The following is a 27,087-nucleotide window of genomic DNA, read 5'->3' on the forward strand; positions in this document are numbered from 1 at the left end:
AAATAACATATTTTTTATTCTCCTCTTTATTTATTATTGTTCGACATCCTTAATATACGTTTTTTTTTTAAAATTACATTAGTTTTATTAATGACAGTAATTTAAATATTGTTATTCGTACTTATTAACTTTAAATAATAATGATAATGATAGTCACAATTGTGCAGTTTTAAGGATAACAATATTAATAATAGTCACAATGTGTAGTCACAATAATAGTCACGGAGATAACAATAGTAATAATAATAATTATAATTATTTTAATTATAGTAGTTTTAAGTAATACGCATCATACTAGTTTTAAGTATTAACAATAGTAATAATAATAGCTATAATTATTTTAATTACAATAATTATTATAATATTAATTGTATTATTGGAATTAGAATATGTATAGTTATTTTTATTATTATTGTATTTATTATAATTATATGTTACTATTGTAAATAAAGATAATATAATTATTTACAATAATTAGTTTATTTACGTATTATGAAGTATTATTTATTTTTAAAAGAAATTAGTTTATTTACAATAATTAGTTTTATTACCATTTGATCATCAACATATACGTTTTATTTTTTACAGCTGAAAATTGCAAATAAATTTTGTTTAATATAAAATACGTAGTTATATTTTTTTGATAAACAATATAATATTTGTTAACTAATGATTTTTTGTTTGCAAGATGGCTGAGAATATGGATAATGTGTTGTATTTGCGGGGTATACACATATCAAATAATATCAACGCTGAAAACATGGATGCACTAATTCCGTCACGTCGGTCTGACAAATGTATTTGGAGATTGCTTAATGCTGGGATTCACCTCCGTGTCCGCCTATGTCTAGCACGAATGGGCTTCTATGGTGTCATTCAGTGTGGTCCTATTAAAAATTATGATAATCATTTGCTTACAGCCATTGTTGAGAGATGACGTCGTGAGACACACACATTTCACCTTACGGTCGGCGAGGCAACAATCACCCTACAGGACGTTGCCCTTATTTGGGGGTTGAATATTGATGGCATGCCCATAAATGGTGTAGATACCGCGTACAACAAATATACTTTACCACAGCGCTGCACAACTTGGTTGGGTTTTACGCCTACATCTTCTCAGATTAAAGGTGCACATCTTTATCTAACCGCTTTGCTAGACCATTGCCTAAATAATATGATTAATGATCAAAGCACTGAAGAGTACGTGACACAATATTCACATTGTGTTGCATTAATGATCATTGGTGGTTGTATGTTTCCGGACTCCGAAGGTGCTACACTATTGCAGTTATTGGAAGACGTCGAACCCCTATCAATACACCATTAATACACTCAGACATGTTCGTCGTCATTATCCCTCGTCTCCATCCACCATCATGAGCCAATGTCCATTTTTCTTTTGGAATGTTTGACAAATACGTGAAAGCTGCTGCATTCTTTGTTCTAATTGCCTCCATTGTCGCATTAAATTTTGCTACTTGGTGTAGTATCCCTGCTTCCCAACATAAGTCTTTCAAGTGAATGTTTTTGAACTTACTGTTGAAATTAGAGCAAACATGCCTCAAACAAAAACGATGAACACCACGATGAGGCTTGAAGTCAGGGAGATCTTGCACTGCACTTGTTATACCTACATGTCTATCAGATATAAGGCACACTCCACTACACCCTTTGGTAACATGTCGTGCAACATTACAGAGGAACCAATGCCAAGACTCATAATTTTCTTCATCAACGAGCGCAAATGCTAGCGGCAAAATCTGGTTATTAGCATCCAAAGTTACTGCTATGAGTAGTTTGTGCTTATATTTGGTGTACATATGGGTACCGTCTACGCTGATTATGTTGCGACAATGTCGAAAACCATCTATACATGGTTTGAAGGCCCAAAATACAAAGTTCAAAATTTTATGTGGATGGTCATACGATCAAATATACTTCCATTCTACAATAGTTCCTGGATTGTACTTCGACAAAGCTCTCATATATTTAGGAAGCAAAGTTACAGAGCTTTCCCATGTGTCATAGATTAACTCCACCGCTCGTTTCAAACTCTGTCATGCCTTAGCATACGATAAATAATAACCATATTTTCCTTTAATACTTTCTCGCATGTATTTGATCTCGTATGCCGGATCACAACGCACCATTCCCAAAAGTGTACTGGCTATCATGTTTACGTCAAGGTTGTGGTGATTTATACCGACTTGGGTAGACATGCATGTGTGATCATCACCATATTTTGTGATAATTAAGTAGCCTAAATTTTTTTTCAACGATGCTCGAAGTCCCCACCCACAATTGCCACCTTCGGACCGTTTCTTGCATTTGACCTTCCAAATTGTCGGAGAACTTTGGACAACGATATATTCACGTCTCAAAACCCGAACAGAAAAATACTTCACTGAAGATATTAAATCATTTTTACTCTTAAAAACCATTTTTACAATGAGCTCTGGCATTTCAGGATTGTAAAAGTTTGTTCGTGATGCAGAAGGAATACCAAATGAATCTGGAATTTGTTCGTCATAGACTTCATTGAAAAATTGAGAAATTTCACGTAAATGTTGATCCGGTGCAATAGGAATGTTCTCTGTCATTGTTGCTCCAGACATTAACACACGCGTCGATGTCCCTTCATTTGCATTGTCAACATGATCTTCATCTTCTCCGTCTATTGATGTAGTATACAAATCATCATCACTATTCATTACATGATGCGAACTGTCCCCAAATAAATCATCTTGTTCATCCATGTGTTCTGTAATTGGGGCGGAAATATTTGCAGCCTCAGCAGAACTATCAAAATGTCTGACATTTGTGGTATTTTTTTCATCAGCCCATGAATTTAAATCCAATTGGCTTGTTCTACTAGAACCCCATGCGACATCAACTCTTGATGGAACCGTGATATGATGATCCCAACCCCCTGAGGTAAAATCCCATTCTCGTGTTCTCTTCATCCCCCATGCATAGTCTTCTTCAGTGTGAGCCGTGATATGGTGATCCCAAGGACCAGTGTCGATCCCAGAGTATGTCTGAGCTGACTGTTCATCGACGTGATACATAGAAGGTTCCGCTTCATTTAAACTTACTGTTCCCAAACCTTGTGTTATTACCGACATGACTGCATCAAAATCGTAATCACTTACGTTCTTTAACACTGGCGATGAATCCACATATAAATACATGCAATCCAGTGTCGGCAACTCAAACATAAATTGTAGACTATCATCATATGTGATATAGACATGCTCTTCAACGTAACGAGACAACGAGCTATAACAATATTTCGTTGACAATTTGATGCAGAATTTTGATGGGTCGATCTCCAGCTTGCGATGCACATAATTCACCAGTTGGAAAAATGTAGTAGAGCGAGGGATTTTAATGGGCCTGGTCGCGGGGATACTATATCCAATCCTACCATTTTCAATAATGACATAGCCACCAATGTAAAGTAAGGCCCTCACAGTATCCATGTCTGCACCGAAAACTATGACATAATGTATACAATCATAACAAAATTTAATTATGAGTTTCTTACACATATATTAAAACTATGACATAATGTATACAATCATAATAAAATTTCTAGAATCACTTACAAGTTTTTTATTATCATTATTAAATTTTATATTGTCAAATCAATTTAATTAAAATTTATATTTAATAATACCAATGTTTGTTTTCATGATAATAAAAAAATTGTTATGACTTATATTCAAAATTTAAATTTTTAAACATGTGTAATTATAATTTTCAAATATATCAATTTCTTATATCAACAATTTTAACAATTAAGAGTATCAATAAATTTTAAAATAAACATAAACATAAACAAATGAAAAATTTACAAGATAAACTTATATTTTTCAAAATTGTTTTTCTACATAAGCACGTGATAAAATATTTTTTCCTTAAAACTTAATTTACTTACTAAAATAAAAGTTTTAATTAAATTAATTCAAAATATATCATTGAATAAAAATATATTAGTATTAATATTAGTATCATTGAAATAATTATAAAGAGTCATTTATATTATTAATTTTTTTTAAAAATGGTAAATACATGTAACGCTTACCAAATATGCGTGATACATCAATTTTACAATTACTTTTTTCTCACTTTATTTTATTACATTATTGTAATTAATACATTAAACAGTGAAAAAGCCGCTAATATTAACTCATTCTCATATTTAAATAATATAATATAATTACATTTAACATACGGATTTTAAAAAAAAATTTCAAACATCAACAAAATATATTTATTATTGGTATTCGTATTAGAAATTTTATAATATAATAATATTAAAAATATAAAATGTAACAAAATTATACATAATATTAAAATGCAACCGAAAAAAATTATAATTACATTAATAAAACATATATAATACGATTGAAATATAAGAAATTACCTTTTCAAATGTGGTTGTACGGAATTTGTAATTGAATCAGCGAACGATGTTTAATATCTGCAATAAATTACAAATATTATCAGAAATATTATACAAAAAAATATTCAATATAGAAAGCAAAAACAGAGATTCGACTGAGACTCAGCGCAATTCTCCCAAATTCGATACTCAGCACATATTCTCCCAAATCAACTTCTGAATTACTGAGACTCAACGCAAATCTCTAAAATTCTGATATTCGACAGAATTCCCTCAAATCAAATTAGAAATTCTAATAATCACACGATCGACGTAATTTATAAAGAGATGAGAGTCACGAATTCTAAAAAGTATAACTAACAAAAAATATCCACGGAGCAAAGAAAAAAAATTTGCGTAGGAGAACGTCGAATATTTATGCCAAAGGATTTGATGAAAGCAAATTCGCGCCGAAGATGGATGAAACAATATCAAATACTCGATGCAATTTATAGAGGGAAAAAGAGGTCACGGATTCTTATCCACTGGCACGGATTCCAATGTCACACACATTTTCTTTTTTTTTAAAAAAAATCTGAATCCGGAGTTTGCATTTCCGGAATGTAATATCTTCACAAAGTTTTCAATTCTGTAATATTTTAATACATAAATTTTAAAAATATATTATTTTAAAAAAAAAACCCAAAGACATGACTACCAATAAAGCAAAATATAATTTATCAAAATGATACTTTTTTGGCAAAATTTATTAAATTTGTAGTTAATATATTTTTGTAATCGACGTTCTTCTAAACAAAAAAATAAAATAGCGATAAATTGATTCTATTATTTAATGTGAATATACATGAAATGCATCTAGTTCAAGTAATAAATTTTTGTCATTGTAGATTATGCTCTTAATCACTAGAGTATGTATTATTTGTTTTGCAAAAAAAAAAAAAATCTAAAGTAACTAAATAGTTGTTGACTAACAAAAGACGTAAATTGTTTCGTTTGAGTTTCTTAAAGTAACTAGAAATTTTATAAACATTTATATGTAAAATTGAAAATTATGAATTATAAGTGGAAGAATAGCATCCCATTAATTTTTAACATAATCGCAAATAATAATAATAATAATAATAATAATAATAATAATAAAAATTGCCCCAAATAATGATAAGGACATCAATAGTAAAATAATTGTGACTTTACTTTCACGACTGTTTAGCTTCGTTTTGACTTATCAATAATTTCACTCCATTGGTGAGAACCAAATTATGCCCATTACAATTTTTGCTCCCAATATATATTTGACAAAAACTTGTGTGAGACAATCTCACGGGTCGTATTTTGTGAGACAGATATCTTATTTGGGTTATCCATGAAAAAGTATTAATTTTTATACTAAGATTATTATTTTTTATTGTGAATATCAGTAGGGTTGACTCGTCTCACGGATAAAGATTCGTGAGACCGTCTCACAAGTGTTGATGAAGTTGGGAAACAAAATCAAACAAGATTTTATGATGTCTACTAATTTAAATTATCTTGCGATCGTGTTTGGCTCGGAATGAGACAATTTTTAATATTGATGGTTGGAACAAAAATGGTTAATAAACTAGTTCACAACAAAGTCACTCGTTCTCAAGTATAACGTGATCCACTGCTTTATTACCTATGGCAATCAACATTCAAATAAAACAATTATTAATTTTTTAAATGTAATTCAGAAATAAAAATAAATATTTTTGTTCTTGTAACTTGTAAGTTTTTCCATTTTTTATCATGTTTATCGATTCACGGAAAATTGTTGGCGTGCAACAATTGCACAGCTAGTATCTACTATAATTTTTGATAAAACGACAAGCGGACGGTCTTACATTGATACCAGAGCCAAGATCAAGGGTTCGATTATGTGAGACTGAAATTCCTTAGTTGTGTTGATAACAAACATCATCGAACTGTTTCAGGAACCAGATGCTATTTTATTGTATTTACATGTTTCGAGTTGGTTATCTTGGAATCAAGCTGGATCGATTTCTCTTCAAATCTCTAGTTGGGCTGCGCCTATTCTTCCAGCTAGCCATCCTAAAGACAGGGTCTCCAACTGGTATGCTTGTATATCAAGTTATTCTTTCTACCTATCAGCCATACTTTTCAGAGATTATTTGACAAATCATGCACATTAGTCGATATCCCTCAATGATTCAGGAATGTCTTCTAGTAAGACAAAGATACATATCAGTCATTCTCTCTCACGAATCAACTTTAATTTATTAGAGATTTTGATTGTCATATTGAATATATGCCGAGAAGCATTATTTGCGGCATATTATGAATGAAAATGAGACAAAATACATGTTACTTTTATGTCGAATAAAAGTACAAGTTGAACGTTGAATAATTTTTTATTGTTAGAAAAACTCAACTATTTAAAGGAAAGATTCACCACCATTAATATGTAGTCCATTTTTGATCTAGTTGAATGTCTTCCAGTCTTGAATTTCACCTTGTGAGATTTACCCAAGAGTACAACAATTGGTTTTCTTTGGGGAATCGGGTATAATTTGGACATTTTATTTCATATTATATATCCTCGTGTATACATACATATATGTGAGAATAGTTTAACCAACTTTTTTTTTAAAAAAAATGTCAACGACAACGTTTCCAAAAACTGTTGTTTTTACATTAAAATAGTCGCTCATAGACGATAGTTTCTAAAACCGATGTAGAAAAAAAAACAAAAAACGCTAATAAACAACTATTTCAGACGCAAGAAAAACATAAAAGACAACGGTTTTTCCAAAATCGATGTTTTTAACAATAAATTTTTTTTTAAAAGACAACGATTTTACATAAAACCATTGTTAAATACAATAAGACAACAATTTTGCTGGAAACACGTCTTTTACCTAATTTCTATAAAAAAAAAAAAAAAATTCTTATAGTGTGGGGTGTAATAATTACCTCTAATAGGGAAGTGACAAAACCATGTTTTCGATATATCATACGATTTCAAATATTTAAATTGTATCATTATCATCGACTATCAAATTAAGTTCTACTTTTTCTTGTGCATAGTAGATCAAACTTTACCTATGAACATGTTCTTATTCATGACAGCTTCAGGAAATTTTTTTATTTTAATATCCTGATATTGTTGGTACATTTATTTTTTTAAAGCAACTTCTTTTATGCAGTTTCTTGAAATAGAAATTTTTTTATGAGCTTTGCTCATATCTGTTCAAGCACAAGAAAATAAGAAATTGCATTCAGTGTGTCTTCTTCACTGCAATTGGCTTTTATTATTTTGTTGATTAATTATTCTGACTCGTTTTTATAGCCACACGGATTTTTTTTTCGATTCTTGAAAATATAATATTAAGTATTTATAGAACATCGATATTCAACTTATATTGTAGATTTGATTAAATATATATTGATTTTATATCTAAAAAATTCAACCATAAATTATAATTTTTTCACATTTTATTTTCTCAATTTTGTTCACTCAAACCACCTTTCGAACATTAGAATTATTACAAGATCATGTTGTAATCATGATTTTTGGTGTTTTAGTGAAGAATAAAAGAAATGTTTTTCTTATAAAAAAAAATACAAAATTTATTGTGTATCATACCGCAGGGGAGCTGTCCTCGCAACCTCGTATTTTTCTGACTACGTCCATGGCACTCGATCTTAAAGAAAATGATGATATGATATCATTTCGATGAAAAAAAAATTAAATTTGAAAAAAAAAACATAAAGATTAATAAACTAAAATCATAAATTGATCGAACAAAATAAAAATAAAAAATATACAAATTAAAAATATAATTTCCTACTTTTCGCACTCAATATTTTAGCGCCACGTGAGATCATGGAACTATCAACTTTTATATTTATATTTTGTTTATTTTCAATAAAGAGTAGTAAAAGATATATGACCAACAAGACGAATTTTAGACAATCAGTTTGAAGACCATCAATTGATTGTGATGTTTGAGATAATGACAGACTAATTATGTTGAAGATTTTTACTCTTTTAAGGAAACACAAGATAATTCGTTTTAGAGTAGGTCTCTTGTGAGACGTTCTCACGAATCTTTATCTGTGAGACGGATCAACGCTACCGATATTCATGATAAAAAGTAATACTCTTAGCATAAAAAGTAATATTTTTTCATGATAACCCAAATAAGAGATCTGTCTCATAAAATACGAAGCGTGAGACCGTCTCACATAAGTTTTTGCTTTCTTTTTAAGTAAGAGTCTAAATATTTTATTTTATTTTTAATCGTTTGTCGTCATATTATATTGTCTTTTATTCTTTTTTTAAATGAAATTTCATTTTTTTTTCATTTTGTGAATAGATATGCATGTTATTGATTCTTTTAATATTTATATCAATAATAGTTTTTATTAAATATGAAATTTTGAAATAATTGGTGAAACCAAACCCTATTTAAAATAAATGTAATGTTTCTTTTAAAACTTGTCAATTATTTTTATAAAACATTATTATTTTCTTACACGGATTCATTATATGTAGGTTTATCATATTATCATGTATTTTATAAAAGAAAATAATTCAATTTTATATTACTATTTATTAAATATATGGCCAAGAACTATTTTGAAATCAAATATAGTTTATATAAAAAAGCTCTCATTTTTTCAAATCTTTTATAATATTACTGACCTAAATAAAACTGTATAAGTTTTCCATTAAATAATATATATATATTTCGAATTATAAATCCATTTATCTAAAACATTAGAAATTCTTTTTTCATTTTCCAAAGTAATATCATATTTGTGTAATTTTTCCAAATAATTCGCACTGTTTATACCAAATTAAACACGTCAATTTGAAATTATAGACCAAAAAAAATGGATATTCAGTGAATATTTTAAAAAATTTGTACCAAAATTATAATATATACTAGTAAAAGATGAACACGAGTTGCATGTGTTATTATTATTATTTTTAATTTGATCAAATAATATTAAATAATTAACACGAAATTATTTTCAATTTATAAGAGTTGTTCGATTTAAAAGAAAATTTTTTTTTATATTTTTTTCTATGCAAAATATGGAGTGACTTGAGAAGGTTTTAATAGGGTAAGAAGGATAATTACGTAATTAAATATTTTGTTGTCTTCTAAAGTAATTAATCTAAGAGTCTCACACTTAATAATATAGTATAGATATATGTCATCGATCCCAAATATATAGATTTTATTTTATTTTTTTTATTGTTTCAAATATATATTATAATTTTTATATTTAATATCGTATTTTTTTGTTATTAATATACTATAATAACTAAAATTTTGAAAAACGTGAAATCATTTTTAGTATATTAAAAGTGGAATAAAAAAATAAATAAATTTATATATTTGAGATATAAGTAACACACTTCAAAACAAAATGAAGTCGAGGACATCACGGTGCATTTAAGAAAAGGCAGATGAGAACCAACCATAACTTTATATCTAACTTTCAATAATTTCATTCACAATATTTTTTCTACTTTTTCTTTCTATTGAAATAAAGAAAAGAAAAGGATATGCATTTATTAAAAAGAAATATTTGGTTTAAAAAACTCCATTATCCTAATTTTTAGCGGATATTGTGTGAGACGATTTCACATATATTTATTCGTGAGAAGCCATCTATGTTGATATTCACAATAATAAATTATATTTTTGACATAAAAATTAATATTTTTTCATGGATGACCAAATAAAAGATCTGTCTCACAAAATTGATTCATGAAACCGTCTCACAAAAGTTTTTATGCTAATTTTTTTCCTCTAAATCATGTTATTTTGACATATGAATAGTTATAAAAAAATATGATATTATAATAAAAAAAATTGTATTTTAAATAAATCATAATGAATTAAATTAATTGAGTTTATATACATTTATTCCAATTCAAACATAAATTAATAATATATAATTGGATGTATTAAGCACGTCATTCAAAAACAATTTGAGCTATCATTATGTAATGTATTCTACGTATCAATTTATAACAAAAATACAAGGTTTATAAAATTATACATAAATTTATATAATAATATATACTTAACCAATTACAAATATATATAGTATGATCGAGCGTTTGCCGTTTTACCAAAAGTTATAATTAATAGTAACAGTGCAACTCAAATGTTTTAAATCGTACAAAAATTCAAACAACACACGTTTCGATTACTCTATTCAGTATGAACAATTATTGTACTCAATAATCTATTTCTTAATAATTGTATTTCTTATTAATAATAAGAATCGAACTCGTGATAAAATATTACTAAGGATTCTTTTTATATTTAATCCATTGTAAATTTGTTCTAACACCACTAGTCCCATGATCCCATCATTACATATACCCACTCACACCCCTTAATTCGGTTCTTTCATTAACGGTAGTGTATTCCTTGCTTTTCCCACACATTTCTCTTCCCTTTTGTAATTAATGACTCTTGCAGAAGAAAAGAAAAAGTCTAACCATTTCTTTTTTATTAAGGCCGGCCATTACTCATTCAACAAGTAAAGAAGCCACGCAAGAACAACCAAAAAGTAACCACACGCACTTCGCTCTCAACTCTCGAACCGAACTGGTTATGATGATTTCAGTGGTTGTTTTGCTTGTACCTTACAGTTCTTGAGTTTGTCTGTCTTTAAATGTCGATGTACGCGTGGATGAGATGAAAAAGATTGAATCTTGGTTTATTTTTTATCTTCTGTTTTGAAATGTGGAGTAACCCATCTGGAGAACGCTCTGGAACGATGAATTTTATGGATTTTTTCAAGAAAGTGAAGCGTTTTAGGCTGTTTGAGCCGTCTGTTGGGTTTCTTGGGTTCTTTCTTGTTACGGTTCTTGTGATCTTTTGTTTCTTTTGGTTGGATTATGGAAGTTTAGGAGATGGGCTGTGGTTTCCTTCAAAGAACGAGAGGTTTTTGTGGTTGAGAATGGAAGGTGAAAGTGGTGAGAGTAAAAGCATGGGGAAAAGGGCGGATTTTCTGAGTGAAAATATTGGTGGGTGTGATGTGTTTGAAGGTGATTGGGTGTGGGATGAGAATTATCCTTTGTATCAATCCAGGGATTGCAGGTTCTTGGATGAAGGATTCAGGTGTTCTGAAAATGGGAGGCCGGATTTTTTCTATACAAAATGGAGGTGGCAGCCTAAAAATTGCGACTTGCCCAGGTCAATTTTTTTTTTTTGGGTTATTTTCTTCTCCATTTTTATTGTTCACGTTCAGAAAAATTTGTTCTTCTCTATTTTCTTAAATTTTTGAAGAAAGACGTTAGATTGATATCTCGGAGGTTAAAATTTTGAAAATCAATGAGAAAACTGTGAAATTGGTCTATTATTTTTTATGTTTTTCATTGAAGAAAAGTTAATATTTTGAGCTAATTTCTGTATGTATTTGATTGCCTTTGGCTTCATCTTCTGTTTATTCCTCTTGTTTGCCGTGCTATTTTGTTGGACAGATTTGAATACTTAGCATATTCTATCCTCTCTCTTATTTTTGAAGCGTTAGTTTTTGTAGTTTATGATTATATCACAATCACACTTGTTGTAACCAGTAAGTTATTGTTATTTTCTTGATTGCTTTCCATTGGACTTTGGATTGACAATTTCGATAGTGGCTTTTGTCATTAAGTATTTGTTCGTGCTGAAGCATATATTTTTTTAATTATGTTTTCCTTGACATGTGTTAAATTCATAGATATCTGTTGTAATTTGAGTTGAGATGAATCAGGATTCTGATTTACGGGGGAGGAACGTATTCTACATGTAAAAGTAATCCGACTGTTTTGTAAATGACACGAAAGGACGGTTTTGAGTAGTTATGTATTGTGTGATTTTGTATGTCATTAGGATGAAAGAAACCTTCACTCGACCTGATACAGTGCAGATCAATGTTCTTCGTGTCAATATCTTTTGGAGTTATTCAAATGTACTGATTGATTATGTTTCAAGTAGCACTCGTGTTGTTTGTGTAATGCTTTATCTATTAAAAACAGGTTTGATGGTAGAATAATGCTAGAGAAACTGCGAAACAAACGTGTAGTGTTTGCTGGAGACTCAATTGGGAGAAACCAATGGGAATCTCTTCTCTGCATGCTATCTTCTGTGATATCTGAAAAGGGTTCGATATATGAAGTAAATGGGAATCCCATTACAAAGCACAAAGGATTCTTAGTCTTCAAGTTTAAAGATTATAACTGCTCAGTTGAGTACTACAGAGCGCCATTTCTTGTCCTGCAAAGTCGCCCCCCTGTCAATGTTTCATCGAAGGTTAAAACGACGTTAAAGTTGGATCAAATGGATTGGACATCTCGCAAATGGAAAGATTCTGATTTGCTCGTTTTGAACACGGGACATTGGTGGAATTATGAGAAGACGGAAAGAGGGTAATATCATGCAGACCAAAAGCCTCTTGAATGCTTTGTTTGACCTAATTAGTATTCATGCTTGGTTACCTTTTTGAAGTTCCTAATCAATTATACATGTTGGATTTCAGAGGTGGTTACTTTCAAGAAGGTTCAGAGGTCAAGATGGATATGAAAGTTGAGAGTGCGTTCCGGAGGTCCTTAGAAACAGTCATGGAATGGATACGTTATGAAGTGGATGCTGCAAAGACACAAGTGTTTTTTAGGACATATGCTCCTGTACACTTCAGGTATCACTATAGCCCTTTTTAGGTGAGTCTGTACTATATCGGGAGTTCTAGTATATTTGTATAATATGATCAACCGATCATCTAACTGTAAAATAAGAAAGTATTGATGTATCTCAAATTTTTTGTTTTCATTATCTTATACAAAACAAAAACCGAGATATCTACTCCTGATGTAGCATAGACTCACCCACCTTTTTTTTGTCATTTTCCATCTCTTCGCCTTATATTGTCACATATGCATCAAGTTATTCTTGTTCAACTTGTAGTTAGTTGTCTTTGGAATGTCTGGTCTTGAATTTTCATGCACTTCCACGATGCTTGCACTCATAATCCGCCACTTTTACTGCCCCTGCCGTCACCCACCCTGTTGTCGCTTCAACCACATTTCCATGCATTTTTACATCCCTTCATTTAAAACCGTCTTTCAAATCCTCAGGGGCGGAGACTGGAGAAGCGGAGGATCATGTCACATGGAAACACTCCCCGGGCTCGATTCATCACTAGTGCCCTCACACATCTGGACGAAATACAACATTTTCTCCCGATTAACATCTACGCAGCCGAACATATCAGCATTAACCATACTCAACATTACTCAGCTATCGTCCAGAAGGAAAGATGGGCACTCGTCTCTGTATTACTTGGGTCCAACTTTAAGTCCTGCACCTTTACATAGGCAAGATTGTAGCCATTGGTGTCTGCCTGGAGTGCCGGATACGTGGAACGAATTACTCTATGCTCTCTTCTTAAAGCACGAAGCCGTTAAAACGCCATCAACGCCAATAGCTTCTCATTCAGTGGTATAATCCAGTTTCGTGCTCGTGTATATAGTTTATATGGGGAGTTGGTTACAATAATTCAGTTTTGACCGGAGTACATACTTCATTTGTAAAACGAAACGCCGAGTTAAATTGAAACTGGGCAGTATATTCATGTAAGAAACATTCTTGACATGCAAACAGGATAAATTATTTTTCCTTCTCCTAGCTATATATTCTCTTTATATATATATATATATATATATTATCAAATTAAAGCGTCAAATTTTTAAACAATTACTGATAAAAAAAATGTTAATATACACCTGTAAACAAATTAATGTATATTAAAAAAAAAAAAAAATGACGATCGATTGCGCTTGCCTGCTTCGGTTTCTCGAGTTTTATTACCCCAAAAAAAAAAATCTATATTTTTGTTTAAAGTTTTATTTGAGTTTGATTACCAACAAATGTTGCATTAAATAACCTCTATTTATGCCCAAACCATTATGCTTTGATAATACACCCAAGCTCAATGGACCAGATAGAATAGTTAATCCCTATTTCATATTTTATTTAGTGATTTTCACAACTCACTCAGCTAAACCTCTATTTGATGCATAGAATAAGGCAATAATTGAATACACGTCTTTGTTTCACCCAATATTTGATTCAAAATTTACAAATGATTATAGTTATAAATCGTTATACATATACATACATATATGTATATATGGGTTTATCATCAATATATTATAAATCATTCATATTGGTATCTTATATTTTGAGATTACACCGAAACTTATTGGACCAATAGGTGGGATGATATCATTTTTCTTCCTTATAGTTTTGGTGTTTTTTCGATTAGTCCCCTTGTTTGTTAGATGTCAAAATAGTTCCTCAATATACATAATCTGAGATGATAAATTCCTTGACATTACTGAAATGACACAAATTCGGCTTGGTAGATGATACTCATATAGGTAGTGTCATCATCCACTCAGCATATGACAAGTGTGTTGGTGATGAATCATAGTCACTCATCCATATATCATAGTTGAATGAATAACCATGATTTATCCATTCAACACACGTGTCATGTGTTGAGAGATTATGACACAACCCACGTGGATAGCATGAACAAAACCTAAACAAAAATTCATGGATTAGAGCACATATTCAAGGGGCAATTTTTTTTTCTCCCAATCGGTATATCCCTTGCCCAATTTTATTCTCATCCTCTAAATTTTCCCCTTTCCCTCATTTTTTACAGCATAACCAAAGTAAAACATTGAAAGGAGAAAGTTCGATGCTTGCAATCGGATACGACCGGAAAGCCATCTTTCATATATATGTCTTCTGACTACTCCTCTGCTAGCATCGAACTCTAATAAAACTGAAACCGCATATTATACGCGAGTATGCATAATATATGTTCAAGAATTAGTTAAGAAAATATTTAAAAGTTTATTTTAGTGTATATGTTAAATTATTATGCATCCTCCTATTATTCAAAACTTTTTTAATATTAATTTTCAAATATATTTCATCTCAGTTTCATATTAATCAAATAATTTGTATTAAATTTAAGTTTCCGAAATAAATTAGTTAGTATATATATTACACTATAATCTCACATATGATCATTTAAATTTTGAAATAAAAATACAAAATTGATTGACCATGTGATAGCTGTTTGCATATTCTAGCATAATATAAACATAGCCAAATTTACATCATATTATTTTATGATTTTATCTCCAAATTAGTACTCTATAAAATAAGATACAATACAATATTTCATCTAAAATAATAATAATTACAAAGCATCATACATATATTTTTTAAAAAGTTATTCTATGAATATAATGTAGGCAAAAACTTGTGTGAGACGGTTTCATGGGTAGTACTTTGTGAGACGTATCTCTTATTTGGGTCATCCATGAAAAAGTATTATTTTTTATGCTAAGAGTATTACTTTTTATTGTGAATATCGGTAGAGTTGACCCGTCTCACAGATAAAGATCTGTGAGACCGTCTCACATAAGACCTACTCATATATGTAATTCTTTTAGGTACCGTTTGGTTCATGGTATGTGATATATAGTATGAAGATAAGTAATATTTTGTAATAATAAAATAAATAGAAAATGATAGTTAATATAATGTTTGATTTAATTGATTTGATTGATTAAATTTGAGATAATATGATATTACCATTTTGTCATTCTTGAAAATATTAATAGAATATTAATAATATTATTTATTAAGGGTAATATCGTAATTTTATATTATTGATTTGATTGATGTGAGATAAATTATTACAAATTTGATTGATGTGAAATAAATAATTAATAATTTGATTGATCGAGATAAATAATACTTGTACAAAACAAATGATATGATATGAATATTAATATTAGTACTTAGAAGCACTTGAACCAAACAGTACCTTAAAGTAGTGTTTGCAAAAATTTATTTAAAGCTGTTACAATTTTTTAATGAAATGTTTAAAAATTGTATGTAGAAGACGAGAATCACTCAAAATAAGCTAATGTTAACACTGTCCGATCAACTATCAATTATTATTATGAAAGTCGTCTTTAAAATTCTAAATTTTGATATAAATATTTGAATCACACAAAATTGACTTGACACAAAAATGATAATAATAAATATTTATTAGGAAACGAAGTGTATATAAGATCATTATTTATTAGTTCTAAATAACATTTGGCCAAAATCAAATTAAAAAAATAACATTATTTCATTGATAAATTAAGGAGTTGATGATTACATTTTATTTTATAGTATCTATATTCTACTTCACGTGTAAAACATATGTCAAATTTATTTACGAACGAAGTCCAAATAACAAAAAAAATAGAATATAAATATCAATTTCCGATAAATTATTATGTAAGTTTTTTTGACAAATGTGAAAAGCCGAATATATAATAATAGGATTATTATTATTATTATTATTATTATTATTATTTTACAAATCACAACGGCTACTTTCTCAAAACTTTCAAACATCTTGGGTAAATAAAGTAAATAGGTAAGACTTTTGGGCACAAATTGAGAATAAATTCCTGTTCTCCATTGGTTTATTTTCATATCTTTGTTCACTTTGCACTCTCTTCTTCTCAGTTTTCACTCGAATGAACACACCCTGGAAAATGCCTAAGAATATCTCTCGGGAATCCCCTAATTTGTAAAGTACGCTCCATAAACGTCAAAGATGCAAGATTTCATAGGCTCCTTACGCGGATCCCTGGTTTTCAAACCATCGGACGAGGAAACCGTTGGATTTGGTGGGTTAGTGGAGAAAATCGGGTCGAGCATACGAAAATCGAGAATTGGGTTGTTTGGGAAGCCTCCAGTCCATGCGCTGCCACCAATTTCGACGCCTCGAAAAAAGGTCTCGAGGGCGGCGCTGATGGAGGAGGAGATGGCACTGCCGCCGATGGAAGGATCCACGATGGAGTCTCCTCGAGCGAATAAATTCAGGGAAGCTTCTCTAATGAAAGAAAAAGGTAAAAAATGTGAAGGCTCGGTGGTGAAGAAGAAGGATGATGAACAGCCGCCGCAGATCCGTTGGAGGAAAGGGGAGTTGATTGGTTGCGGTGGATTTGGGAGGGTATACATGGGGATGAATATTGCTTCTGGCGAATTGCTCGCTGTTAAAGAGGTATTTTTGTTGCAATCATCTCAATGAGTTTTTTCCATGAGTTTGTTGATGGTCTTTACTCAATAGATGCGAGTATAGTGCACCAATTTGTGGGTTTCTTTAATTGTTCTTTTGTTGCTTGGATGTAGGTTGCAATTGGGACTAACAATGCTTCGAAGAAAACTCAAGTAAGGGCATAGGTTTGAGCTAATTTGTCTCTATTCAATATGTGATACTAATAGTGCTCGAAGAAAACATAAAAAATTTCATAATTTTCATGATTTACAAACATCTATCTCACCACCGATAAGGTGAGGTTTAGTCTATGACTGTTTCATCACCAGAACATAATATGGTATAGACATTTGACTGTTTCATGGTGTATTGCGTTTGGCAGGAATATATTAGGGAGCTTGAGAAAGAGATTGATCTATTGAAAAATCTCTCTCATCCAAACATTGTTGTGAGTACAGTGAAATTTCCTGTTGTTTGATTCACTAAAACTTGGTGTCAAATATTTAATACTAGCTCTATTTTTATCATCTTGTTCAGAGATACTTGGGAACTGCTAGAGAGGAGGATTCTCTGAATATTTTATTGGAATTTGTGCCTGGTGGATCCATATCATCTCTGTTGGGAAAGTTTGGTTCTTTCCCAGAATCTGTGAGTGATTACTTTAATCTTATTCAGAAAGTGGAGATGGATAAAACTTCCTTGATATTGTCATCGAGTCCTTGAAGCTGAAAGTCTCCAATTCTTTAAGATGTTAATCTCTGAGAAATGGATCTTTTTGGGGTTTGGATATTGGAGCTTCTTGAAAGCCACTAATTTAACAAATGGACTGAACAGAAATGGGGATATGAAGACTCAACTTTGCTCTGGAATAGCATATTGATATTTAGACTTTTAAACTTGCATTTGAATTTGCCTTCCAGGTTATTAGAATGTACACAAAACAATTGTTGCTAGGACTAGAGTATCTTCACAAGAATAAAATTATGCACCGGGACATCAAGGTATTTATTATTTCTTCCTATTATTCTCATGATTTCCAATCATCATTTAATGATAATTTGGATTTTTCCTAGGGTGCAAATATTCTTGTTGATAATAAGGGGTGCATTAAACTGGCTGATTTTGGAGCATCCAAGAAAGTTGAAGCATTGGTATGTTTCTCGTTGCATTTTTAGCAGTTTCCTTGATCCCCTCAATGAACACTGCCTCACAACAGTAATGGAAATCTGCTGCAGGCTACTGTAACTGGTTTCAAATCAATGAAGGGTACTCCATATTGGATGGCTCCTGAAGTTATTGTGCAAAGTGGTCATAGCTAGTGAGTCGCGCAGCTTAGTTCTTTTACCCAGTATAGTTTAAATCTGTTTACTTGCTTACTTGCCAGATGAAGTTATTTATGCAACAAAATCCATTGTTACTTTTATCTATCCTTCTGCATTTATTTATGTTCTCTACTACTCCAGTATCTAGCAAGTTCCAAAAAGTGTCATTCAAAACGCTTTTTTTTAACAGATTCTTTTGATTTCATCAAGTCAATCTAGATAATATTTCTGTTAGCAACTTATGAACTCATGGTACTGGATAGGTATATATACGCTCCACTTCGACCACATCAGCACCTATAAGGTAGGTGATAAAAATCAAAGTAAACTTGTCAATGCTAAATCAATGTTGATTAAAAGTATTTTTCTTGTAACAAGTTGAAAACTTGTCAATGCTAAATCAATGTTGATTAAAAGTATTTTTCTTGTAACAAGTTGAAGTTATTGAACTGTATTCTTCAATTTCTTTGTTCCCTTTAAAGTACTTTCCCCCCTTTAACATGTTGAACCGTAATATTCAATTTCTAGTCCTGGTTCTCTAAGTATCTCTACCCCATTACAAAAAAGAAACATATGTATTTTATTTTTCAGTCTGTGCTTCCCACTTGAACTCAACCAATATTCTTGCCACTTTCTTTTTCTGCTACAAAATCAACAGCTCTGCGGATATTTGGAGTGTTGGATGCACAGTCATTGAAATGGCTACCGGCAAGGCTCCTTGGAGTCAGCAGTATAAGGAGGAGGTACTCGATTTAAATATCTTTATGAATTTGCCAGTTTCACGATCGACTATTTTTAGTTTTTAATTATCATCATTAATTAATTTTGGTTGGCTTCATTTTAGGCTGCTGCTCTTTTTTACGTTGGGACTACAAAATCACATCCACCAATACCAGAGCATCTTTCCACTGAGGCGAAAGCCTTCTTGTTAAAATGTTTACAGAAGTATGTTCTCTCTTATATCTGCCTGATATTATATTCGATCGAGTGCTTTAAGTAGCTATGTTCAAAGAAAACCTCTATAACTTTGAATGCTTCTATACGTCTCTCTTCACCTCTCTCTCAGCCAACAAATTTGACTTCATAAAACTGTTGCAGGGAGCCAGACTTGAGATCTACTGCATCGGAGTTGTTAAAGGTGGTGCAAACTGTTCTCTCATATTTGTTATAGCATAAATGACTATTATATGGAATAACTGCATTTGATGCTGTCTTGCTACAGTGTTTTCATATTTCGTCGGCGAGTTTCGATGTTTCTGTAATTTTTAGCAGAGATATGTTTTGCACTTTACTTTTGTTGTATCTTGTCGTTGCTTCTTATCTTCAGCATCCATTTGTTACTGGAGAATGCCGGGAGTCTCATCTTGTTCTACGCACTTCAATTATGGTAAGCAAAGACATTTTTAGTGATCTATGTTTCTCAGTTCTATAGGCAATATCTTTACCAAATTAAATAATCTGGACCAGGATGGAATGCGGATGGGAGCAAATGTGGTTGGCATTAAAAAGTCGTAAGCACTTTGATGAATGGATTTGAATATCTTTTGGCAATCTGATTGAATCAGTTGTATCGAATCTGGAGATTTTATTCATGCTGCAGAATGAGCCTCGAGGGAAAAATGTCCCGCAACGGACTGAAGGATATTGGTGACTTGGGTGGCAGCGTCAGATGCCCAGTTGTTCATTCCTATCAGTTCTCAGATAGAGGATCCCTTTGGCAACCAGCAAACTTTGATGATGGCATCTGCAGAATTGGAGATGAAGATGATGTCGCACTTGGTGCACCAACAAAATTCACATCTACATTGCTTTCTCACGACTGTAATCAGGTAAGGAGTAGACTGCATGGTCTTTGCAAATCTCATTGTCTTCCTTAATACATCATCTTCGATCTCAGCCAAAGGAAAAATATTTATTCGAAGTTTTTCATTGTCATCATTATCCAGAGTTTCAATCCTATGTGTGAGCCCAATGACGATTGGCAATGCAAGTTTGATGAAAGTTCAGAATTGAATAAAAGTGGAGCAGGGTTGTTTTCCAGTCAAATAGCTGAGCCTGCAAATAGATCTTTAACTTCAGGTGTAGCAGATTATGGCTTTACATTCCCAGGGCATTCAGGAGCTGAAGATGAGGACGAAGTGACTGAATCAAAGATTAGAGAATTCCTTGATGTAAAGGTAGACTCAATGTCTCTTTTTTGTTTGTGTCCGGCAAGCAACATCCTGGTTTTAGAATTTTATGCATCTTTTGTCGCAAAGAATTCATCTTTCCACAGAAAAAAGTTTCATCTCTTAGTCCTCTATTCTTTCCGTTGTATTTATGTAATATTTCACTAATTTTTTTAGGCTATTGAACTGACAAAGCTGCAAACGCCTCTTTATGAATTCTATAAATCCTTGAATGTTGCTGGTCCTCCAAGTCCAGTTGGGGTAGGGAACAAGGAAAATGTTTCAAATAATTACAATCTTCCACCTAAAAGTAGGTCACCAAGTAGACTCGGTAGCAGAAGACTTTCTACTGCCATCGATTTCGAGTGCATCTCAAGTCCTGGGAGTTGTTCCAGACATGTATCAAATGTTGTTGATGTAAACTTTCAAGCTTCTCAGGATGTTAAGGAGCTTCTTGATTCTCAGAGACAGCCACTTAGTCCAGGGTATGTGATTATCCTTGCATCATTACATGTCTCCATTAAATGAAACTGATTTTTTTTTTGCCCGTAGCTGTGAGTATACTGAGAGACAGAGGAAATGGAAAGAAGAACTTGATGAAGAGCTCGAAAGGACCAGAGGTAAGTTTTATGAATTTTAGTATGTACAATTTGGACTTTCAAATGCCCTTTTCAGTGTGACTGGGGCATATGATTTGTCTTTCCTTGGGCCATCCATATTTTAGTTAGCGAAGCAATGGCCTCAAAATGAGAAGCAGTTTTTTCTTACTAAAATAACTTTTTATAGGACCCGGGTTTAATCATGTTTAACGAACCGATTTATATATTTCTGTTTTTTTGAATGAGTTCTTGTGTTTACATAAAGCCTTCAAGGATATTTTACGTAAAGCCTTCAAGGTCTATATCCATCCTTGTTTTGGGATTGGTAGAGCTACTGTGGGTGTTTTTGGATGCAAGTATGCTACTTTTTCAGACAAACACAAGAAGCTGTTTAGAAGGCAACAAATCTAGTAACAAAGTAATGTTGAAAATGTGTGCTTTTATGATGCATTATTTTATAAAAGTTAAATCATAAAGTAAATAGGGTGAAACAAAGGCCAGAGATTGAGAATCAGAATATCTCTTCTTCGTTGGAGCAGCAGCGAGAGGCATTTTTCAAGCAGACACATGCACATGTAGTTACTGAGTAACTCCTCGTCACCATGTAATTTTTGAGAATTCAAAGCTGCTGTTTCCGCATCTACTTGTATGTCAGATGCCATGGTTTGAACAGTCTTATTCGTCTTCGTCTTGATAGTTTGATGAGTTTCATTGAGGACGCATGGCTTTCTACTTCAGGATTTTGTAATGAAAGGCTGTATAATTTATCTATTTCAGAGCTCATGCGTCAGGCAGGGGTTGCAAAAACATCATCCCCAAAGGATCAAATTTTGAATCGAACAAGAGATCGTTTGAGGTTTCCTCCAACTCCCAGGAGATAAAGCAAGTCTTTTACAGCTTCTCAAATGATCCAGAGGATTGATCCCTGTTGACATGAGTTAAAATTTACCAAGTGGAAGTATCGTGCCTGTAAGTATAAAAAACATATTATTGTAATGCTTCAGGTGAGTTATATCCATCCCGTTTTGTCATTTGAGTTGTGTATAGATCAGGTCTTGTGCAAAATTTTACTTTCATTTCAATATTCTAAGTGTGGCTACCAGGCAATATATGATGTATGAACGCAGCAACCACATATATACTGTTGCTGTTATTTACCCAAGATTGATATAAAACAATGTACTTATAGACACTTCGCTCGTATGAACCCACGTATTTTGTTGCTTGAGGGCGAAAACTTCGGGGTTCCTGTGCACATGTAAAATATGTTTCTCTCTCCATGTTGTGTACTTTCTGAACCTTTGTGATTCTTTCTGGGTTTGGATTGACAGAATAAATATGCTGGTTTGTGTAAGCATCTGTTATAGACTTTTTGTTTGTATTGTGTTCACCATTTTACCATTAAGTTGCAGCGCATCTTGCAGCATGTCATGTACATTTGTGACACATTTCAATACAAAACAAGTTATCATAATGTTAACTAGCCTAATATTGTCATAAAATTAAGAAAAATTGTTGTTTGAACAAGGATTTGGGGGGAAAATTTGCAGAAGACTATTAAATTAAAGTACAGAAAACACGTGCACATTTTTTCTGATTTTTGAGAAAGCAAGCATTCTGGATTGATGTCAAAAGCTGTCCACATTGATCCAAAATTTTATTTCAGAAGCAATATAACCTTGATAAAAATATATTGGCAAAAATAAATGCAGTATAAAACAAACTGAGAAAAAATAAATGCAAAAGAGAGAATTTGTTAAGATCGGGTGATTAGTTAGAAGACGGTTGAATAAACAATCACATTAGTTTGTTCAAAAATATGGTTGGGTTAACAACTTTGAATGTTGTAATTCTCTCCAAGTCAATGTCAGTTGGCTAATCAGATAAGTTCTGTGTAGAAGGAAGCTAGACCGAAAGATTGAATATTAAAAAATAACTAAGTAAGAAAGACAATTATCGATGGTAAGCTGACTGAAATATAAATAACACAAAAATGTTTCCGAATGTTCGTAGATTTAAATAACTTCTATGTCGGAAAGATATTCACTAGAAGACTTTGGAAATTACAACCTTTGTAATAATCAGATTCAGAAGGACTTTATCACTGGCTAACTGAAACTCTTAGTTTAGCTTACTTAAACAACAATGAACAATACACTAACTGCCAGTTTACAAATATTTCGAAATATTAAGCACAAATTGATCCTCAATGATATGATATAATATTTAAGTGGGTGCTAAAGTTCTTGAAAGTTTGAACACTTGAACTTATGTGATGATTCCAGAGAGCCTAAGTAATTGATAAGTTCCTCTATTTATATACTTGTATTCAACGGTCAGTAAAATCAAATATTATATTCGTTCCAACTTTCAAACATAATAGTTGTTAATCCCGTCTTTTTCCATATCATTATCCTTTATGACAATCGTACATTGTAGGTAATGTTCGTGGATTTCTGACAAATTAGAGACTGTTGGTATGAACGACTTTATCCAAGAATTAAACTTTTTAACTTTGAGTATTCTGACTGATTCTTCATCTCATTTACTCAACTATCTTTTAGTTCACTTGGTCTTCAGCTATTAATTTGGTAGACCTTGTTATTAGTTAAGCTCAATCAGATTGTCTTATAATAATTTTAGTTTAGCTCATTTTCAGTTTGGTTTTGTTTGTTAAATTACCAAAACTTAATTAATCCAATAATTTCTTCATTTTTAGTGTTTGACAAAATATGCATAAAGAACTGACTGCCATAGAACTAATTGACTGAAATCTAAATTATAATTTTTAAAAGATCATGATACACAACAATTATAGATAAACTGATACGCTAACACTATTTTTTTTTTATGAAAGTCCTTGTGATTGCACGAGTTCTTGCTTGACTGTGTTGATCTCTTGGGGAGTTGTTCTTTGTTGTCCTCTTTCTTCTAACTCACTTCCCTTTTCTGATTAATTTTCCCTTTTTTGGTCAACAAAAAGGGTCTTCAGAATTTCAAGAACTGATATCAGTTTGGTAGACATTGTATCAATCTTTGAGGAGAGATCTTCATAAACATTGTCTACCTTAACTATTAGCTCATGATTGAAGGTGGAAATTTGTCAAAGAGAGTTTGAGTATTAAGAACTTGATCTTTTTTTAGTTTGTCTAGGGAGCTAAAAATTTCAATAACATTCTTGGACAAGCGTGTTACTTCTTTTAGCAGTTTGTCAAGAAAGCTGTCCAGATAGTTTTCAGTGTTGATCTGGCTTCTCCATAGATTGGTGAGATTCGAGGTGATGGAAGCCAGAATAGCGGTGATATTATTCAAAATGTGGTCTACAAAGATGTTCAGTTCTGGAGACAGAGCAATACTTGGAATATCTTTGACCGAGATAGGTTGAGATACAACCATAGAGAGATTTGGATTTGAAATAGAGGATGGTCCTTTCTCAATCAGCAGAGTCGGTTGAGCTTGAAAAACTTGTTCAGTTTGAATAACAGACTGAGTGACGAAATCTTTAATCCCTGTCCGATTCACTAAATCTTGAACAATCTCAGCCACTACTGAGTGTGCTTCACTCATCAAAATTTCAGCCTTGCCGACTGGTTCAACAGAGGCCGTATCTTTAAGTCGCTTCTGTAATTCTGCAAGAATTTCATGATTTGATCCAGCAATGTTGAAATTTCATGGACCAGGACCTGTTCTTCAACTTCTTCATGCAGATCCTCAATATGTTGTGCAATAGAATGCACAACTTCGTCAATATTAGCATGGGAAATTTCCTTAATGAGAGGAGAGGAGGCTGGACTTTGATGAAACTTACTGAATGAGGAGTCATCCTCATGCATGGTGTCTTCAGTTGGGTTGACAGGGACCTTATCAGACTCAGTGACCTCATATTTCTTTTAGATTTGGTGTCAACTGTTTTGAATAACTGATGGTCATTATCCCAAACTTTGACCTTCATCTGCAAAGTGATTGATCAATGTCCAGTTGATTAAGTACAACGACGTCATAGAAAGCAGTTGGATTGGTTGGATTGGCTCTGAGTTCTGCACATATTGCAATGAGCTTCTTAATCCGCAAGAGATCCATCAGATAGTCTCCGTGTTGAAGTGCTTCAGCAATCCCACGGTCTTGACTTGTTTCAGAACTACCTTTTCAAGATAACTAAACTTATTCAGAGTAGTCTTAATCATCATCTTCTTCTCAGTTTCTTGGTGAAGATGACTTCCTAAAAAAACTCAACCTTGTCCTCAGCATACTCATTGACTTCATCCATTAGCAAGTCGATTTGAGTCTGAACTGCAGATGTGGACTCATTCTTTGGAGCTTCAATCATTTTTTCTTTTCTTTCCCAGTAATTGGTTTTGTGGTACAAGTGGAATTCAGTCCTGACTTGATGTACTCAACTGGTTCCGTAATCACAATTCTTCTGAGTGGATTAGAAGGTGGGAGAGCAGATGACATGGGAATAATCCTTGGAGGGGCAGCCACAACTATCAATTTCAGTTTCTTTGTTGGCTTGTCAGTTATCTTGTCATCAGTTTTCTTAATACTTGGTTCTTAGAGGCAGCGAGGCTTTTGGGTGGTGTAGACGCAGGTCTGGCTTTCAAAGTACTTGACTTCTTCGGAGGAGGAGTAGGAGCGTAAGCCTGGTCATCTCCTATTTCTTTCTCAACAATCAACATTCCAGTTGTAGAGATTTTCACGGCTTGTCCCTTAAGCTTGAGAGATTATTGGAGGCACTTAGAGCCTTGAACTTATGGACAGTGACTAGGTTACTGAGATTTACTCCTACTTATTCAAATAGCCTTTATAGTAGAAATGAAAAACCAGGAGACTGCTTCTCCGATTGAATCATAGCTTTCAGAGTTTGGAAGAGAATGACTGACCAATTGACTTTCATTCTAGTTGTAATAGCAGTCATGACTAGAAATTTCTCAGCAGTAATGGCAGCAAATGAACCTACCTTGTCCTGCAGACACTTGGCCACTATGTCAGAAGCAACTGATATTACAGCTTAATCTCTTTCTTTATTATTGATGTCTTGATAGCTTTGTTGGATGCAAAAAACATATCTTGCATGTTCTCAAGGGTCTTTTGAGACACTTCAGAGAAAGCAGAGATTCCTTCAGATTGTAACTGAAATAGAATAGAGAAAAATCCTTGGTCAATAAGGATATTATGTTCTCCTAGAGGCATAACGATCTTTCCATCATCATTGACTACACCTCTGTCATAGAAATTCTTCAGTCCTGGAACATAGATTTCCAGAGAAGAGCTTAGAATGATTAAAAGGCTAGATGACTCAGTTGACTTGAAAATTTCAATAATAGTTGGTCTTCCATTGAGTAAATTGACTCAAAATCGATGTCTAGGACATTCATAATATAAGCAGGAATAGTGGGTGTATCCATTTTGCTGTATAATCTCAACAAGAAAATGGTTAGAGATTCAAAAGT

General features: G+C 32.2%; 3 protein-coding genes across 4 annotated transcripts; 2 read left to right on the plus strand and 1 right to left on the minus strand.

The window, feature by feature from the left end:
- Window positions 1–2,060: 2,060 nt before the first annotated feature.
- LOC140961015 (uncharacterized) lies at window positions 2,061–4,508 on the minus strand. Its single transcript, XM_073419341.1, has 2 exons — window positions 4,433–4,508; window positions 2,061–3,487 (listed from the first exon to the last, which is right to left on the minus strand). Exon 2 carries the CDS (start codon window positions 3,483–3,485, stop codon window positions 2,061–2,063), a length of 1,425 nt encoding a protein of 474 aa, XP_073275442.1. The 5' UTR covers window positions 3,486–3,487; window positions 4,433–4,508.
- A 6,300-nt stretch (window positions 4,509–10,808) lies between these two features.
- LOC140960717 (protein trichome birefringence-like 11) lies at window positions 10,809–13,914 on the plus strand. Its single transcript, XM_073418963.1, has 4 exons — window positions 10,809–11,619; window positions 12,444–12,833; window positions 12,944–13,102; window positions 13,539–13,914. The coding sequence occupies exons 1-4, from the start codon at window positions 11,165–11,167 to the stop codon at window positions 13,906–13,908; spliced, it is 1,374 nt and encodes a 457-aa protein (XP_073275064.1). The 5' UTR covers window positions 10,809–11,164; the 3' UTR covers window positions 13,909–13,914.
- Window positions 13,915–16,983: 3,069 nt separating this feature from the next.
- On the plus strand, window positions 16,984–22,829 carry LOC140961880 (mitogen-activated protein kinase kinase kinase NPK1-like). Of its 2 annotated transcripts, none has more exons than XM_073420642.1 (17): window positions 16,984–17,554; window positions 17,683–17,721; window positions 17,931–17,996; window positions 18,086–18,196; window positions 18,469–18,549; window positions 18,622–18,699; window positions 18,784–18,866; window positions 19,529–19,613; window positions 19,715–19,815; window positions 19,969–20,008; window positions 20,198–20,257; window positions 20,338–20,381; window positions 20,471–20,699; window positions 20,817–21,047; window positions 21,216–21,523; window positions 21,591–21,658; window positions 22,415–22,829. In XM_073420642.1, the coding sequence occupies exons 1-17, from the start codon at window positions 17,105–17,107 to the stop codon at window positions 22,516–22,518; spliced, it is 2,178 nt and encodes a 725-aa protein (XP_073276743.1). In that variant the 5' UTR covers window positions 16,984–17,104; the 3' UTR covers window positions 22,519–22,829. The 2 variants fall into 2 exon arrangements, with proteins under 2 accessions (XP_073276743.1, XP_073276744.1); XM_073420643.1 differs by having other exon boundaries at window positions 20,338–20,378.
- The last annotated feature ends 4,258 nt before the right edge of the window (window positions 22,830–27,087 follow it).

This window comes from Primulina huaijiensis, chromosome 16 (assembly GCF_012295235.1).
Source record: "Primulina huaijiensis isolate GDHJ02 chromosome 16, ASM1229523v2, whole genome shotgun sequence".
Lineage (NCBI taxonomy): Eukaryota > Viridiplantae > Streptophyta > Magnoliopsida > Lamiales > Gesneriaceae > Primulina > Primulina huaijiensis.

Excerpts from the sequence above, each read along its gene's own strand:
- LOC140961015 (XM_073419341.1), bottom strand. The coding sequence starts at position 3,485 with ATGGATACTGTGAGGGCCTTACTTTACATTGGTGGCTATGTCATTATT.
- LOC140960717 (XM_073418963.1), top strand. The coding sequence starts at position 11,165 with ATGTGGAGTAACCCATCTGGAGAACGCTCTGGAACGATGAATTTTATG. Across the intron at positions 12,834-12,943 it reads TATGAGAAGACGGAAAGAGG|AGGTGGTTACTTTCAAGAAG; the intron begins GTAATATCATGC and ends GTTGGATTTCAG. Across the intron at positions 13,103-13,538 it reads TATGCTCCTGTACACTTCAG|GGGCGGAGACTGGAGAAGCG; the intron begins GTATCACTATAG and ends TCAAATCCTCAG.
- LOC140961880 (XM_073420642.1), top strand. The coding sequence starts at position 17,105 with ATGCAAGATTTCATAGGCTCCTTACGCGGATCCCTGGTTTTCAAACCA. Across the intron at positions 17,722-17,930 it reads ATGCTTCGAAGAAAACTCAA|GAATATATTAGGGAGCTTGA; the intron begins GTAAGGGCATAG and ends TGCGTTTGGCAG. Across the intron at positions 20,009-20,197 it reads CTGCATCGGAGTTGTTAAAG|CATCCATTTGTTACTGGAGA; the intron begins GTGGTGCAAACT and ends TCTTATCTTCAG.